The sequence below is a fragment of the Callorhinchus milii genome, unplaced genomic scaffold (genome assembly GCF_018977255.1).
Source record: "Callorhinchus milii isolate IMCB2004 unplaced genomic scaffold, IMCB_Cmil_1.0 Scaffold20, whole genome shotgun sequence".
Lineage (NCBI taxonomy): Eukaryota > Metazoa > Chordata > Chondrichthyes > Chimaeriformes > Callorhinchidae > Callorhinchus > Callorhinchus milii.
Window position 1 is genome coordinate 747,073 of NW_024704761.1, and position 18,116 is coordinate 765,188.

The following is an 18,116-nucleotide window of genomic DNA, read 5'->3' on the forward strand; positions in this document are numbered from 1 at the left end:
TCTAAATCATACGGGTTAATTAAAGTTAGTGATTCGCTGTGGAAATTGTACACGACGAGAACTCAATTTCACATTCCAGATTGTGATTATTTTAATGCTGAATGAGAAAGTAATGGTTCACACCCCAGGCTTGAGGAAGGGCACTCACTGAATAGAATGGAGAGGGCCTTGAATTGCAGGCGACAATGGTTGAATACGTATCATGATACGCTCAGATTCGAGAGATTGACTTTGATATTGGCGTTTGGTAAAAGTCATGAACAATAATTAGAATAACGCCTCCATCTGACATGTATCCAATTTGACTCTTTTTAAAAAAAAGTAGTTAAGAATTCACTTAGCTAATTTTTCACTGTCCTGTATCTAAACTATTCATGTTTTGCAGTAAATCGTAGCCATGAGTAGCGATGCAGAAATGGCGGTTTTTGGCCCAGCCGCTCCATTCTTACGGAAGCCGGAGAAGGAACGTATTGAAGCACAGAACCGACCTTTTGACGCCAAAAACGCCTGCTACTGTCATGATCCCAAGGAACTGTATGTTAAAGGGATGATTAAGAGCAGAGAGAGTGGCAAAGTCAACGTGGATACGATAGGTGGGAAGGTTCGTAAGTAATAAACATAAAACAATAGCATTTCCAATTTTAATAGAGCTACTTTAACTTCAGTGGCTTTATCATTCTTTTGTATGAATCATATACTTTTTATTGTAGAGTGTAACAGTTAAAGATGATCAAGTCTTCCCAATGAATCCTCCAAAATTCGATAAAATTGAAGACATGGCCATGATGACTCACCTGAACGAAGCATCTGTGCTGTATAACCTCAAAGAGCGTTACTCAGCCTGGATGATCTATGTAAGTATGTGATTTCTGAGACAGATTTGCAAACATGATATGATTAATCTGTGTTATTCATGACGAATTAACTCATTTAATCTGTGCTCACAACTAGACCTACTCTGGGCTCTTCTGTGTCACCGTGAATCCCTACAAGTGGTTGCCAGTGTACAACTCCGAGGTAGTGAATGGTTACAGAGGAAAGAAACGTCAAGAAGCTCCTCCACATATCTTCTCCATCTCTGACAACGCCTATCAGTTCATGTTAACTGGTAAATAAATAAGACTGTCAGTTTGCAGTTTGTCAGTTTGCAGTGTCATTGTATTTTTAAGCTTTGATATTAACTAACAGCAAAAACATTCAGATTTTTCAATAAATCAATTTATGTTTTTCGAGACATAATCATTGTGTTCCTCTTATTCGCAGATCGTGAAAACCAGTCCATCTTGATCACGTGAGCTTTACCTCTTATTATTCCTATCCTGCCGCAGTTGTTATTTGATCTACGAACACCCTAACTATTATTGTTTTAACTTTATATCACCAGCGGAGAATCTGGTGCGGGGAAGACGGTCAACACGAAACGTGTCATCCAGTACTTTGCATCAATTGCAGTGACTGGCGACGCAAAGAAAAAAGAGGCGGCATCTGGAAAGATGAAGGTGAGATAATGTTAAAATATTTCATCATAATTTACTACATCTGACAATTTCTTGCTACTTAATAATTTGTCCTTTATTACACAAGAAGGCTCAGTCGCAATAATTCTTAATTATATATTTTAGGGAAGTCTGGAGGATCAAATCATCCAGGCTAACCCATTGCTGGAAGCCTTTGGTAATGCCAAGACTGTGAGAAATGACAACTCGTCTCGCTTTGTAAGTATCTAAAAGTCTCAACATTTCTGGTTACTTCATCTTCAATATGTTTAATACAGTTAAGGTAATCATAATCAAACAAATCTTCTCCCGTACTGTGCATTATAAACTGAGAGTTAAATATATTTTCTTCATCTCTAAGGGCAAATTCATCAGAATTCATTTTGGAACCACAGGAAAACTGTCTTCCGCTGATATTGAAACCTGTAAGTTTATTTATGGAATTCTGTTCATTATTATTGTTAATTACACTGCCAATCTAACTTATTTTGTAAAAAAAATCATCAATGTAATTAACAGATCTGCTGGAAAAGTCCAGAGTAACTTTCCAGCTGAAAGCTGAACGAAGCTACCACATTTTCTATCAAATTATGTCCAACAAGAGGCCAGAACTTATAGGTAAGCAGCTCTACTTCTCATGCTACAATGGAACTTTCTAGAAACTGCTAAGGATAAGTATTCCAACCATTTCTTTAGTTACAAATGCCTTTGTTAACCTCATTTAATGCAGAAAGCTGTTTCAAACTAAACATTCTCAAGATATGTGCCCACAGCACAGAGACAGCGCTTGTCCAAGTCACAACCGACGCCCTCTCTATCTGTGCCAAGGGCTCCCTCTGCCTCCTTGTCCTCCTGGATCTCTCTGCCGCATATGAGATAATTGACCACACCATCCTCCTCCACCACCTCCCCTCCCTCATGCTGGGACCGCACTCGCATGGTTCGAGTTCTACTTAACCAACTGCCTCCATTTCATCTCGGCAAATGGCTTCTCCTCCCACCCCCGCCCGGTCACCTGTGGGATAACCCAGGGCTCCACGCTTGGCCTCTTCTTTTCCTTATCTCTATGCTCCCTCTGGGTGATGGCATCCGCAGACACGGGTTAAACTTCCACATGTTTGCAGATGACACACAAATCTACTTTGCCATTCACTCCCTGGCACCTCCCTCCCTCTCCAACCTCCTCACTCACCGATCTACCACCCGGCACCTCCGCTCGGCCGGCACCAGCCTCCTGCTTGTCCCTCACACCATCCGCTCCATCATCGGAGGTTGTGCTAACAGCCACTACCCCCCAAAACTCTGGAACGCTCTCCCTCAACCCCTCCGCCCTGACCCCTCTCTCCCCTTTTTCAAGTTCCGTCTGAAAACTTTCCTCTTCAACCGTGCTTACTGCCAACTCTCCGCTTCCCTCCCACCCCGGCTCACAGGCAAGATCCGCCATTGTTAAGCTCCCTGAGACGCTACCCTGTGTGGAGGGCGCTATATAAGTGCAAGTTGTTGTTGTTGTCAATGTTACGAAATGGAAATTATTTGGAGCTCAGTGACAAACAATATTTCACACCTTTCTTTTCTATTTTAGATATGCTACTGATTACAACCAACCCTTATGACTTTCCATTCATTAGTCAGGGGGAAATTACTGTTACCAGTATTGATGATCAAGAAGAACTGATGGCTACTGATGTAAGTCTCATTTATATTCCAAACTACTGAATTACCTTTTCTAGTGATTCTCAATGCGACACTATTCAATTCTGCAGGAAGCCATTGATGTTCTGGGTTTCACTAGCGATGAGAAAGTGGGTATCTATAAACTCACTGGTGCAGTAATGCACAAAGGCAACCTGAAGTTCAAGCAGAAACAACGCGAGGAGCAAGCTGAGCCTGATGGAACTGAAGGTACTCTCATAACATGCTTATTGCAATACTTTGTCAACAATTGACCGGAGTATTAAATATAATTTTTTTAAAATTTATTTTTGATCAGCCTGTCTGCCGCATATGGAAACCCATCCACACAGTAATGCAAACCAGACTGAGAGTTCCACATGTGTATGTCACCAATGCACACAAATTTCCCTGCATTTGTAATGGAATGGGCATTCTCTCTCTTCCCGAATGGACTCACCCTGGTTGCCTGATGCTGGATAGTATTAGGCACAGGTTGGTAAGAGAGAAGGCTTGGGGACTCAAGAGTGTGCATTGGAGTACTGCAGGTGTTTAGCAAGTTAAAACTTCATAGCTTGACATGGAGAGCACTCCGGCAAGCGTCCTGCTGCTTGTCCAGCCAGGACCACCTTCCTGTTAGGACTTTGGCTTGTTGGAGCCAACTGGGAAAATGCCCTCTTCTTAATGAGTGATTTGCTCCCCCAAAACCTGCCAACAAGCCAAGCTGGCTGCTCTATCATCAGCAATACCCTAGAGTAAGCACTCTGACACGCTGCCCTGTGTGGGGGAGTGCTGTTTAAGTTAAAGTTATTGTTGTTGTTGTTGAATAGAAAATGGACAACCAAAACCACCACAGAGGATTGACTTAATTTTGGCATTCCATTGCCAAGCCAGCTCATCTCAAATAGACACTGCTTACTCCAACCCCAAGGGGGATAGTCAGTAGTTTGCCACTTGACATTATACAAGTGCAGGTTTGGGGGATAAAAGATTTTAGTGCAAAAGTGATATACGCAGATCTCATCAATTAAAATATGTTAACAGTATCAGAATATTTAATTTCCTTGTATACTTCCTTGCGTAAATGTAAAACATAACTAGAGCTATTCCTATTTAGCTGTCCACTTGTCTGGTATAGTGTGAGAAGGATTCATGTTAACAATTCCCTAAACTTGAAATTCCTGATGTTTTTATATTCTTACAGGAAGGAGACATCCTCCAAATGTGAAACATGACCAACATTACCTTGCTATTTGCTGACAAATATAAATGTTTTTCGTTTCAGTTGCTGACAAGTGTGCTTATCTGTTGGGCCTGAACTCAGCAGATTTGCTCAAAGCTTTGTGCTATCCAAGGGTAAAAGTTGGCAATGAGTTTGTGACCAAAGGTCAGACCGTCCAGCAGGTACTGTACATTGACGTATAGTTTTTTTTGGTTGAAAATATATATTTATTTACAAATATAATATTTGGTGAAACAGAAATCCAAAACAATCACAATGTACACATCTTCTGTTACATTTTTCCCTTTCCCCCGTGACAAAAATATTCTGTTGTCTACGGGACATATAGTATAATATGGACTAACAGTAATATGCTTTTTGCAATCTTGTTGTTGTTGTTAGTAGAAATTAAACCGGCAATCACTCTTCACAGCACATACTGTTTGTTTCTTTTTCTTTAAGGTGACTAACTCAGTGGGAGCATTAGGTAAATCAATTTATGAGAAAATGTTCTTGTGGATGGTCATTCGTATCAACCAGCAACTGGACACAAAGCAGCCAAGGCAGCACTTCATTGGAGTTCTGGATATTGCTGGCTTTGAAATTTTTGATGTAAGTTTTGAACAGTTAATGTTTTCTAAGAAAACAATGTTATCCAATGCATCTCAGTTTAATATAGATTTTCTGTATCCCAGTACAACAGCTTGGAACAATTATGCATTAACTTCACCAATGAGAAACTGCAACAGTTCTTCAACCATCACATGTTTGTTCTGGAGCAAGAGGAATACAAGAAGGAAGGGATTGAGTGGGAATTCATTGACTTTGGGATGGATCTGGCTGCCTGCATTGAGCTTATTGAAAAAGTGAGTAAAACAAAATTAAATCAGTCACCAATATGATGTATTGTGTAAATGGATTATGTCAAGGATCATCACAGTATAATAACATAAGCTCTGTGTTAAAAGCCCTTGGGTATCTTCTCCATCCTGGAAGAGGAATGTATGTTCCCGAAAGCCTCAGACGTATCCTTCAAGAACAAGCTGTATGACCAGCATCTTGGCAAATCAAACAACTTCCTAAAGCCCAAGCCTGTCAAAGGAAAGCCTGAAGCTCACTTCTCCCTGGGTCATTATGCCGGCACTGTGGACTACAACATCACTGGTTGGTTGGAGAAAAACAAGGACCCACTGAATGAAACTGTAATTGGGCTGTACCAGAAATCTTCAGTGAAGATATTGGCCAGTCTCTATAGCACTTTTGGTGCTGCTGAAGGTAATGTATGTTTGTTATTTCCAAAACACTCTTTCAAGGTTAATATGTATATTTACTCCCACAAAGCTGGAACTATGTACCTAAAGATATATTTTTTCATTTTATTGTTTTAAGAGGGTGGAGCCAAGAAAGGTGGCAAGAAGAAAGGATCTTCTTTCCAAACTGTCTCTGCACTCTTTAGGGTATGCATTTTACAATCTAGAAGTGTCTTGCACAGAACTGAAATATTTTAGATATTCCCAAATGTTTACAATATAAAATTTAAATTAAAAAATCAAAACCCATAAGCACAGTTGAAGAAATAAGAATTTGACCTTTAATTAATATTTTCCCTTTTCTCCATAAGTGTTATGTAAGACTCATGTAAATCATATCAGTTGGGAGCATAACATTTAAAGTCCGAGTTAAGAACGTAAGAAATGCTAGATGAAAAAAGACCAAGGTCCATTTAGTTCGCCTTCCACCTTCCTGATGGTTGCATGCACATATATCCCAAACTCCCTATGTACTATATCCCATAATGTTATTTCCTAAAAGAAAACTGTCTAATATGTGTTTCAAAGAATCAACACTTCCTGCCTCAACCGTCTCCTTAGGGAGTCTGTTCCTTAGGTTCACTACTCGAGTTGCAGGCAAACTAGAAGTCGTAGAAAATCCGATTTAATCAATAAACTACACTGAGCGTGCGTAATTTAATGCAGCCAGTAAGTGCGTGTGCGCTATTGCATCATTGCAGCTGGTAAGTGCGCATGCAGTGACTGGTTAAGACCACATATCCCACGATTCGTCACCCATCCACGCGTGCACACATACTGGCAATACAGTAAATCACAGGAAATGAAGTTCTTCTGCGTGTACGTCGGCAGATGAAGCTACATTCCCCACGATTCATTGTAGCCAGGTCGTGCATGTGTGCATGCATTGACTGGTAAGGACGTCATTTCCCGCGATTCATGACTAAGTGGTTTTGATAGGAAACTGAACGGGTCTCGGGTGAATATACGACTTGGGGTTTATACGATTTATAAAGATAATACTTATGCGAGTTTTACTGTACACAGGAAAACCTGAACAAGCTGATGACCAATCTGAGAACCACTCATCCACATTTTGTGCGTTGTTTAATTCCAAATGAAACAAAAACTCCAGGTAATCATTTGCTGCTGCTTTGTTCAACATTGGACAAAATATTCTGCTGTTTAAAGCATTGCTTATAAGTAAATATTTTCTTTTTAGGTGAGATGGATCACCACCTTGTTATTCACCAACTGAGGTGTAATGGTGTGCTTGAAGGTATTAGAATTTGCAGAAAGGGATTCCCAAGCAGGATCTTGTATGCTGACTTCAAACAAAGGTAATGAGTGAAACAACACTTTGCTTGGATATTAATTGGTAGGATTTTAGGTTCACTTTTTTGCTGTATTCCTTTGAACAGGTTTATTGTCTAAATTTAAATAATGGTATTGGACTCTTCACTGAAACACGCCATATTTATTAAACAGGTATAAAGTTTTGAATGCGAGTGCTATCCCAGAAGGCCAATTCATAGACAGCAAGAAGGCATCTGAGAAGCTGCTCGGTTCGATTGATGTTGATCATACACAGTATAGGTTTGGGCATACTAAGGTATGTGTTTTCCCTTCCTAAATTTGCCTAAGTAAACTCCTTATCACTCGACCCTGGCTCAACTTGGTCACGAACACTTAAGTCATCATGTTGTTAATATACATTTTTTTCATGCATTTATACATATGCCTAACTCACCACTGTGGATAACTCGAAACATCGCCGAAATTATCCATTATTTTATGCAGGTGTTCTTCAAAGCTGGTCTCTTGGGTACACTTGAAGAGATGAGAGATGACAAACTGGCTTTACTCATTACCCGTACACAAGCCAGGTGTCGTGGATTTTTAATGAGAGTAGAATTTCAGAGGATGATGGAAAGAAGGTACAACAGAATATCCGCATGCTTCGGGCAATTTTAATTAGAATGCTGTACCAATAAAATATTTTTCACTAATGTCATTGATTGGATTGTTCAGGGAGTCTATCTTCACCATCCAGTACAATGTCCGTTCATTCATGAATGTCAAACATTGGCCATGGATGTTACTGTACTTCAAGATCAAACCTCTGTTGAAGAGTGCAGAAACTGAAAAAGAAATGGCAAATATGAAAGAGGAATTTCAAAAGACTAAGGAAGCACTTGCTAAATCTGAAGCACAAAGGAAGCAATTGGAGGAAAAAATGGTCAGCTTGCTTCAAGAGAAAAATGACCTTCAACTTCAAGTACAATCAGTACGTACCACAAATGCTTATACCTTAAATTTGATCTGGATGTGGTGATATACATCATAAGTTGGTGTTATACGGTAGGTCAAATGTGTGGTGATATATTATAGGTCATATATGTGGATATGTAGGTCAAATTGACAAAATAATTTCTGTAGTTCTTCCCTTGAAAAAATGTGTTTTTGCCCAACAAAATAGACAGTTAATTCACTTTACGGTATATTGTGTGAAGCGCTTTGAGACGTCTCAAAGATGAGATAAGGCGCTATTTCAAATGCAAGGATTATTTTTATTATTATGAAGGATTTCATATCTAACTTGGCCATCACCCATCAGCACCACTATAGTATAACATAGCAAAAAGCCACGAGTAAACAAATTATATTTTACCCCCTTATGCCATGGCTTGTCCCCTTAAACCATTTGCTCGTGATGTTTGTGATTCAAACTGAGGAACAGTTGCATTAGTGCAAAGAGCAAGACCAATTAATTGCCTGAACAGCCGTCGTTGACAGGTGATTATCAACAATCGGTATAAGAAGGATATTTCATGGTACACAAGTTTATGAATGTATAGACATGTATTGGGGAAGTAGAGAAATCGCACACCAGACAAACCTGCCCTCCCTGAGCCTGCACAAATGTGCACATTCTATCATCTGTTTGTGAATTTGGTAAAAAAAAGTATTCAAATCTAGTCAATTAGATAATTATTTAGTTCTGGGAAAACACCTGTTCCTAATTTGCTTTAAGGAATCAGAAGGTCTGTCTGACGCAGAGGAAAGATGCGACCAACTGATCAAAAATAAAATTCAGCTGGAAGCAAAAGTCAAAGAACTCAATGAAAGAGCAGAAGATGAAGAGGAACTAAATGCAGAGCTGACGGCCAAGAAAAGAAAACTTGAAGATGAATGTTCAGAACTAAAGAAGGATATTGATGACTTAGAGCTTACATTGGCCAAGGTTGAAAAGGAGAAACATGCCACAGAAAACAAGGTATTCATTCATTGTTCTTACCCGAATAACGTTCAGCACATAATCCATGTTCTTTTAATGGACATCAACTCATTTCAATCATTCCTTTTCTCAAATAAAGGTTAAGAATCTCACAGAGGAAATGGCTACCCTTGATGAAACTATTGCTAAGTTAACAAAGGAGAAGAAAGCATTACAAGAAGCCCACCAGCAGACACTTGATGATCTCCAGGCTGAGGAAGATAAAGTCAATACTCTGACCAAAACCAAAACCAAACTGGAGCAGCAAGTTGATGATGTGAGTTGTCACAAAACCAAGACTTGAACACAAAACGTGAATTCTGCCATTTTATTATTCAAAGGCTTGTTCCTGTCTTGCAGCTGGAGGGATCTTTGGAGCAAGAGAAAAAACTTCGTATGGACTTGGAAAGGGCAAAGAGAAAGCTTGAAGGTGATCTGAAACTGTCACAGGAATCCATAATGGATCTGGAAAATGACAAACAGCAAGTTGATGAGAAACTGAAGAAGTAAGACACTGAATTACTGTATAGAAAAGACTAAATGAATCACATTTGATTTGCTATGGTTTTATTTGACATTGCATTTGCTTTACTTGAATTACAGGAAGGAATTTGAAATCAGCCAACTTCTCAGTAAGATCGAAGATGAGCAGGCTCTTGGCTCTCAATTACAAAAGAAAATCAAGGAATTACAAGTACGGTTATAATCAATTATTGTTTTCATAGATTTGGTTGTTTACTAAAAAACTTTAAAAAAACTCAATTTACATTCTTGTGTCTTTCAGGCTCGTATTGAAGAACTGGAGGAGGAAATTGAAGCTGAACGTGCAGCTCGTGCTAAGGCAGAGAAGCAGAGGGCTGACTATTGTCGTGAACTGGAGGAAATCAGTGAAAGGCTTGAAGAAGCCGGTGGTGCAACTGCCGCACAGATTGAGATGAACAAGAAACGGGAAGCAGAATTCCAGAAAATGCGCCGTGATCTGGAAGAAGCCACACTGCAGCATGAAGCCACAGCTGCTGCTCTTCGTAAGAAGCAGGCCGATAGTGTGGCAGAACTTGGAGAACAGATCGACAACCTCCAGCGTGTGAAACAGAAGCTGGAAAAGGAAAAGAGCGAGCTGAAGATGGAAATCGATGATCTGGCCAGCAACATGGAATCAGTATCCAAATCTAAGGTACGGTAGAAGTTGATGCATTATATAACAACAAGGACAAGATTAGATCTGTATAGCGCCTTTCACGTCGGGAGGACATCGCAAGGCGCTGAACAGTACATTCCTCACAATCTACACGTGGAACTTCAAATATTATAATTGTCCACGACAGGCAAATTTTGAAAAGACAGCCCGAACCCTTGAAGACCAGTTGTCTGAAGTAAGCACTAAAGCAGAAGAGAACATCCGTCTCGTTAATGACCTAACGTCACAGAAAGCCCGATTCCAGACTGAAAGTGGTAATTATGAAAAAATTATTTGAAGTCTTACTGTGGGTTGTAAAGTTGAGGAGGGAGACGGAAAGGTGCATAGTCGGACAGGTTGATGCTCTTAATGAGAAGACGGTACAGTTGGTATTCTGCAAGAATAAGACCAAATGGCTCAAAAATTCTCTTTCGTCCAAATCTTTCTCATGACAGATTTTTGAAAATATTGACAAATGGTTCTAGGAATTAAGCAATCTTGATTTGCCTTAAACATCGCCTTAAGCATTCTTTGATTGTGCGGATACATTACTGCCTGTCTTTTACTGACGCGTTAGACTGTCTTTTCTGATTAGGTGAATTTAGTCGCCAAATAGAAGAAAAGGATGCCTTGATCTCCCAGTTGACGAGAGCGAAACAGGCATTTACACAACAGATTGAAGAGCTTAAGAGACAACTGGAGGAGGAAACAAAGGTAATATATATTTGATTATAAAAATGGTTTGACTTCAGGTATGGTTCCAGAACCACACACTGTGACCTCCAAAGACTTGATGCTAAATGATTCCATGTCACAGAAAAATAGGTATCAAAGACAAAATATATTAAATAGATGATTCATTTCTTCCTGGACTCCAACTCCTCTCTCTTACATTTCTGATAAGGTACCGGCTTCAGCTTTGTTCTTCTTAATAATACCATGCTCTTAAATATTTTTTAAAGGCAAAAAATGCACTGGCTCACGGCCTGCAATCTGCTCGCCACGATTGTGATTTACTCCGTGAGCAATATGAGGAGGAACAGGAGGCAAAGACAGAGCTTCAGCGTGGCATGTCCAAGGCCAACAGTGAGGTTGCTCAGTGGAGAACAAAGTACGAGACTGATGCAATCCAGCGCACTGAGGAGCTTGAAGAGGCCAAGTAGGTTCAACTGAGTTTTATTTTAAAATATTTTACTTGTTAGGTGTCACTTTTCAGTATTTCATTTGTCATTCTTTCATTCCAGGAAGAAGCTTGCCCAGCGACTCCAGGATGCTGAGGACCACATTGAGGCAGTGAACTCCAAATGTGCTTCACTGGAAAAGACCAAACAAAGACTTCAGGGTGAAGTTGAGGATCTGATGATTGATGTTGAAAGAGCCAACTCTGCTGCAGCAGCTTTGGATAAGAAACAGAGGAACTTTGATAAGGTAAAAAAAACCTTCTCACAGAAAATGAAACTGCATTTTTTGAATGTTGATTTGTTAGATATTTTTCTTCTACATATATTTTTGCCTCTGCAGATTTTGGCAGAATGGAAACAAAAATATGAGGAAAGCCAAGCTGAACTGGAAGCATCACTGAAAGAATGTCGTTCTCTGAGTACTGAACTCTTCAAGATGAAGAACGCTTATGAAGAATCTTTGGACCACCTTGAAACTCTGAAACGAGAGAACAAAAATCTTCAGCGTGAGTGCCAACAATGAATAATTTCTTTAATAGCAAACATGCTATTGATTGTATTGTATGTCGATAGACTTAATATAATGAAATATTCTTCAAACAGAGGAGATCACAGATCTGACTGAGCAGATTGGTGAGAATGGCAAGACTATCCATGAGTTGGAGAAGATAAAGAAGCAGACTGAGCAAGAAAAGTGTGAGTTGCAGAGTGCACTGGAGGAGGCCGAGGTTAGAAAACAATTTTATAAACTTTTCATTATAAAATGCTATCTCCTGAAATGCACTTGTTACTTTCTGGATGTTTTGACATTTACTGTGAAACGATACGAATTATATCTCTGGAAAATTGGCTGGTTTTATGTTGAAGAAAATCAAACTCAAAGACAAATGTTAGATTCAGAATGAGAAATTTCTTATTACAAAGGGACCTCACCTTGTAGACTATCATCCTAACTATCTTTTTATTTGGAAACCACATTAATCTGTAATATATATTTTAAAGGCATCCTTGGAACATGAAGAGAGCAAAATTCTGCGCATCCAACTTGAGCTGAACCAGGTTAAATCAGAGGTTGACAGAAAGATTGCAGAGAAAGATGAAGAGATTGACCAGATGAAGAGGAACCACCAGAGAGTTTTGGAGGCCATGCAGAGTTCACTGGAAGCTGAGATCAGGAGCAGAAATGATGCCCTGAGGATCAAGAAGAAGATGGAGGGAGATCTGAATGAAATGGAGGTTCAGCTGAGCCATGCAAACCGCCAGGCATCAGAAGCTCAAAAACATCTTAGAAACGTACAGGGTCAACTGAAGGTATGTGGTATTTCAGTGCTTTTCCAAAGTAGAACAAACAATATGAATGATGGTGAACATGAACAAAACAACAGCACAACAAGATTACATTTGTATAGCGCCTTTCATGTCGGGAGGACATCCCAATACTGGGACGACCATCATTAATAGCAATCACAGTTAGTTATTTATGGATTTCAATATCTGTAATATTTTTGGTGCTATTACCCAAATGTTCTAGGATTTCTAATTGAAATTGAATGCAATAAGCACATAATCAACCAACTACAAATCATCTTCATAGATTTCTAGTCTGCATTGGCTTCTGATCATCTCTATAAAACAATCTCAAATGAAAATTTCAAATGATGAAAGCAAATTAATTCTCAAATTCTAAGTGAGGCCCAAATGCTATGCTATACATCCACTGAAATCCCGAAAGTTTTCATATTTTAAAAACAAATGTATTTGATGCACAAATGTACTATTTTTTGCAAATCTCTTGATCTAAAGGATGCACAAATACATCTGGATGATGCATTGAGATCGCAAGAGGACCTGAAAGAGCAGTTGTCCATGGTTGAACGCAGGAACAGCCTACAACAGGCTGAAATTGAAGAAATGAGATCAGCCTTTGAACAAACAGAGAGAGCTCGCAAAATTGCTGAACAAGAACTCATGGATACCATGGAACGTGTGCAACTTCTGCACTCTCAAGTACCGTATACTAACCAACATAAATTACTTTTCTCTAAAATACAAAAGGATTTAGTATTTTGTTAATCATGCAAACATAACCAACCAGAATTCATTTCACAGAACACATCCCTAATAAACACGAAGAAGAAGATGGAAACCGATATTAGCCAACTTCAATCTGAGGTTGAAGAGGCTGTTCAAGAATCGAGAAATGCAGAAGAAAAGGCTAAAAAAGCAATCATGGATGTAAGTTTGTTTGTTGAAATCATCTCTTTGAACATAATTTGCAGGTGGACGATAAATGTGACTGTACCTCTTCTGTTATGTTGTGATAAGTAGCACAGACGTGAATGGCTCAATGGCCACTACCTGTACTGAAAATGGCAATGTTCTTTAAGGCTGCCATGATGGCAGAAGAGTTGAAGAAGGAACAAGACACCAGTGCTCATCTTGAGAGAATGAAGAAGAACCTGGATCAGACCGTGAAGGATCTGCAAGTCCGCCTGGATGAAGCTGAACAGTTAGCAATGAAAGGTGGAAAGAAGCAGCTTCAGAAACTGGAGGCCAGGGTATGAGTTTCAGTAACTGCTACAGGGCGACTATAGTGAATGGTTGACTTTGTCAAAAGGACTGAAAGTGCTTAGAGCACTAAACGATGTCCACTTAGCAATATCTGTAATGCACCAACAATTAGTCAGAATATAATACTCTATTACACGTCATCAATTAAGCGTCAAAACTAACCAACTTCCCCTTTCTCGTTAGGAGTGACTGAATGTATGTTTGTTCATTTTTAAAAATACTCTCTCAATATTGCAATGCTTCATTAAGTACGAGAATAACAGCTTCACAATCACAGTAACTGTTCTCAGTAGTGGGATGGTCTCTAATACTAGATTTCCTAATAAATATGAGAAACGTCCAATTTGAAACCCTTTAGGTACGTGAGCTTGAGAATGAACTTGAAGGTGAACAAAGGCGCTCTAATGAAGCAATTAAAGGGGTTCGCAAATTTGAAAGAAGAGTGAAGGAGCTCACTTACCAGGTAAGGTTATACCATCAGCCACACATTGGCAAACCCTGAAACTCTCAATATTTAATGGTTTCTTGGGAAGTTATCATAAAGGAGCTGTAACACTATCGTTGTAGACTGAAGAAGATAGGAAGAATAACCTGAGGCTCCAGGATCTGGTCGACAAGCTGCAACTGAAAGTTAAAGCCTACAAGAGACAATCTGAGGAAGCTGTAAGTTAAATCTTAAATACCGGTTTTGTGGAAACTTGAGATGTGCAGCTTGATGAGTAACAATGAAAATAAGCTTAAAATTAAGAGACTAACTGGGTATTTGTTTATAAAGTTATTTTGGGTTTATGTTGAGATGTTATGTGGTTCGACAATAAAAACGTGCTTATACCTAATAAATGGACAGTAAAGTCACCTCATCGACTGCATACAATATATTGGGTGCAAGTAATGTTAAGTTTTCAAATCATAATTATATAAAATCATAGAACGTTTATAGCAGAAGGGGGTCATTCAGATTCAAGTTCCAAATTCTGATGACTAAGTTACTATTGATAGATTTGGTAATTGTTTGCATTGTCACTGTTATAGGTTCGCTATTGTGCCAACAAATATTGTTGTGGAATTAAGTTAAAGATGGATATTTCATTTTCAAATTGTTCATTAAGGCTAACAATGGTTCATATTTTTTTCACTCTCAGTACAGAATGGGTATCTCAACATGCAATCAAACCATTGTATTGTATTAAGTTCTTTTAATGGTAATACTATAATTCAATGAATTTAAAGATATATTCATTGCATCTTTTGGTTGATGAGAATTAAGTTAGTAAAAACAAAATCCTTTGCTTTAGCACATTAATGAGAACACTTTATCCATAATTACATGCCCAAAGGGGAGAAATCTAATCAAATGATAACTGTGCTCTTTCATTAACTTTAACTATTGGAGAATACAAATCGTTATTGATGAATTTCATTAATCTGGAACAAATTATTTTAGGAGGACAAGCCAATGTTCACCTCTCCAAATTTAGAAAGGTGCAACATGAGCTGGAAGAGGCAGAGGAACGTGCAGATATTGCTGAATCCCAGGTTAACAAACTCAGGGCGAGAAGCCGAGAGGTTGGCAAGGTAAGCGCTGTGATTTCAATTTACAGTTTTTTAAAAAATTCTTACATAGTGTATTTTTGGAGTGTAGCCTAACAATTATCATTTATATTATAAATAGTTCAGTTTTAGTGTAGATGGTGGTGGGACAAAGCTTTGCTGTTTGTAGTGTCCTATATGAAAGTTGTTTAAGCTGTCTCAACCAAGTACCTAGTGTATGGGTGCTCAAAGCATAAAGCTGCTACTAATTTGGCACTAAATTCCCAATGAGATGGGAAATAGAAATATAAAACTAGTACAAAAATGATATTTTCTGCGGTTCTGTCCAAGGCTCACTGTTGTGCACTGCAGCTTTCCTTTGCTGCAGGATGTGTTATACTTGTCTTGGGAGTGCTTAATGCTAACAGCAGGTACCTGAACTTGTAAGTGTTCCATTCCCTCAGGAGCATTTTCCCCAGAGCAAAAGAACCCCATCTCCTTCTGGCCAAAGAGTATAAAATACCAAATATGAAGTGAGTTTAAAATGCTAATTGCTGGATCCAAATAATGATTAGCCATACTGACAGTGAAACAGGCCTAGTTTAGGACTTCAATTGAATTACTGATTAAAACACCCTTTCAACTCACTTTCTGCATTCCATTGCTGTATGTTTTCTTTTTACAGAAGGGAATAGAAGAAGAATAATGAGACAATGACAAGAAACTGAAGTGATTGGCAGAGATTTGCAGAATGTGAATCTTTGTCACTTACTTATCTGTACTGTTTTGTTGTAGAAAATAAAGAATATAGTTGCTTGAACCAATATTTATCTTCATTTATACTTTTTATTGCGCAGTAATAACAATCCTTCCATTTGAATTACCTCCTCTTATTTTGAAAGACCTCAAACACTTTACAGGGATTGGTGTCAAGGATACTGATGGTCTATTTGCTAGGGAAAGGTGGCACCTTTTTGTACACAGTAAGGACCCACAAACAACAACAAATTGAATGATCAGTTTTACCTGGAGAATTGTTGGCCAGGACAACTGGAGAAACTCTTCTCTTTAGAGATAGTACCATTGTATGTTTCATGTCTACCTGAACAGCCAGAATGGATTGAACTTGAACATCTCGTCCAAAGGATGGCAATTCCAACAATACTGTGCTCCTCCAGCACTTCAATAAAGTGTCAGCCTTGTCTGTGAACTCTATAGGCTCCAGTGGAGGTATACATTTACATAACTTCTTATGAAAACGAATTAAAGGAAACAAATCTTTCTGTTTCAATTTTATTTTCATAATACGCTAATGGCTCAGTCAGAAATGCACCAACAACAACAACAACAACAAGATTCCATTTATAAAGCGCCTTTCACGTCAGGAGGACGTCCCAAGGCGCTGCACAGTTGGGTCATGACCCGAGCAGGGGGGAAATGGTCAGGGTGAGGGGAGGGAGGGAGCGAGGAGGGGGGAAATGGTCAGGGTGAGGGGAGGGAAGGGAGCGAGGAGGGGGGAAATGGTCAGGGCTCACAGTAAAGTGAGCTCTGCAGCTCACTTTACTGTGTGGGAAAATTATGATTGATAGCAGTTGATGCCAGAGTTTATGATACCAGAGTGCTTACAACAAAATTACACTTGTATAGTACTTTTCATGTTGGGAGGACATATCAAGGTGCTGGACAAGAGTTTCAGAACCAAGCTGGGGGTTGGGATCAGGAAGGGTGGAGGACAGGGGGGTGATGCAGGGTGATTGAAAGCACAGTTGAAGAGGAGAATCTTGAGATGGGCCTTGTTGGGTCTGGGATGATCTCAGTCTAAATCTGAGCAAACAATGTTCATAGCTTGAATATTCCCGCCCCCAGTGTAAGCAGAGTGATGGTGGGAGACAGGGGTGAGGGGGGGAAAGAGGAGGGTAGAAAAATCTTTGTTATTTTACTTTCCCCAGTTGAAGGTAACTTACTGGCAAGGTTTGTGCTTTGTGCGTGCTGCTGAACAAACATTCAAAGAGTGGGGAGAGACATGGGGAGAGCGGGGGATAAATGAGACCTGTAGGATGAGGGCAACGTAGGGGCTTTGAGAGGTATATGGTTTTGAATTGGTGCCTGTCGCAATGCATTACTGGACACAGCTTCCTACTGACCTCAGTGTCGAACAGGCCGGAGGAAAGATTGGACAGTCAGTGAGGCAGGAAGATGGACACAGGGATTTAGATCCAGTCTTTCCCTCAATGAATGAAATCCAGACGGCAATAAAGCCTCCTGTGCTCTTCCCTAGTCACTCGCTCCTTTCACTGATAGCAGGAATTGTTGAATAATGTAACAAACATGAGAGTATGAGCATTTTTTAAGAGTTGAAACTTTATTTTTATGCCCAGCACTGAACTGGTTGAATTGGTGCATTGCTAACTGTCACAGCAAAATGCACATTTTGTACACCTCTTTTAAATTTTTCATCTACTCACTGGCTGCCTAAGAGAAAAACAATGCATACAGTTAATAATACAATAAAAGTTCCATAAAATGTTAGCAGTAAATAAAACTTTTAATTCATTCAGCAGCTATTAGCTACACCATTTCTTCAGTTTGGACCTTGATGCCTGGTTTGATTCTCACCTCTTTCCACTTACTCGCATTTGGTCAGTAACCAAGACTGCCTTTCTTTACATTGCCTACCTTTACCCCTATCTCGCACCTCATTC

General features: G+C 39.3%; 1 protein-coding gene across 1 annotated transcript; it reads left to right on the forward strand.

The window, feature by feature from the left end:
* Positions 1-397: 397 nt before the first annotated feature.
* Positions 398-16,238, forward strand: LOC121848039 (myosin-4-like). Its single transcript, XM_042342337.1, has 39 exons — positions 398-601; positions 711-854; positions 952-1,108; positions 1,264-1,291; positions 1,385-1,499; positions 1,623-1,715; positions 1,858-1,921; positions 2,016-2,114; positions 3,079-3,182; positions 3,260-3,398; positions 4,453-4,571; positions 4,852-5,001; positions 5,085-5,255; positions 5,358-5,664; positions 5,779-5,846; positions 6,726-6,813; positions 6,901-7,018; positions 7,167-7,290; positions 7,479-7,615; positions 7,710-7,965; positions 8,713-8,955; positions 9,056-9,232; positions 9,316-9,461; positions 9,559-9,649; positions 9,740-10,129; positions 10,281-10,407; positions 10,728-10,846; positions 11,095-11,291; positions 11,377-11,560; positions 11,654-11,819; positions 11,917-12,041; positions 12,316-12,624; positions 13,117-13,320; positions 13,423-13,548; positions 13,701-13,871; positions 14,243-14,347; positions 14,452-14,547; positions 15,329-15,459; positions 16,100-16,238. Exons 1-39 carry the CDS (start codon positions 398-400, stop codon positions 16,107-16,109), a joined length of 5,802 nt encoding a protein of 1,933 aa, XP_042198271.1. The 3' UTR covers positions 16,110-16,238.
* Positions 16,239-18,116: the final 1,878 nt, after the last annotated feature.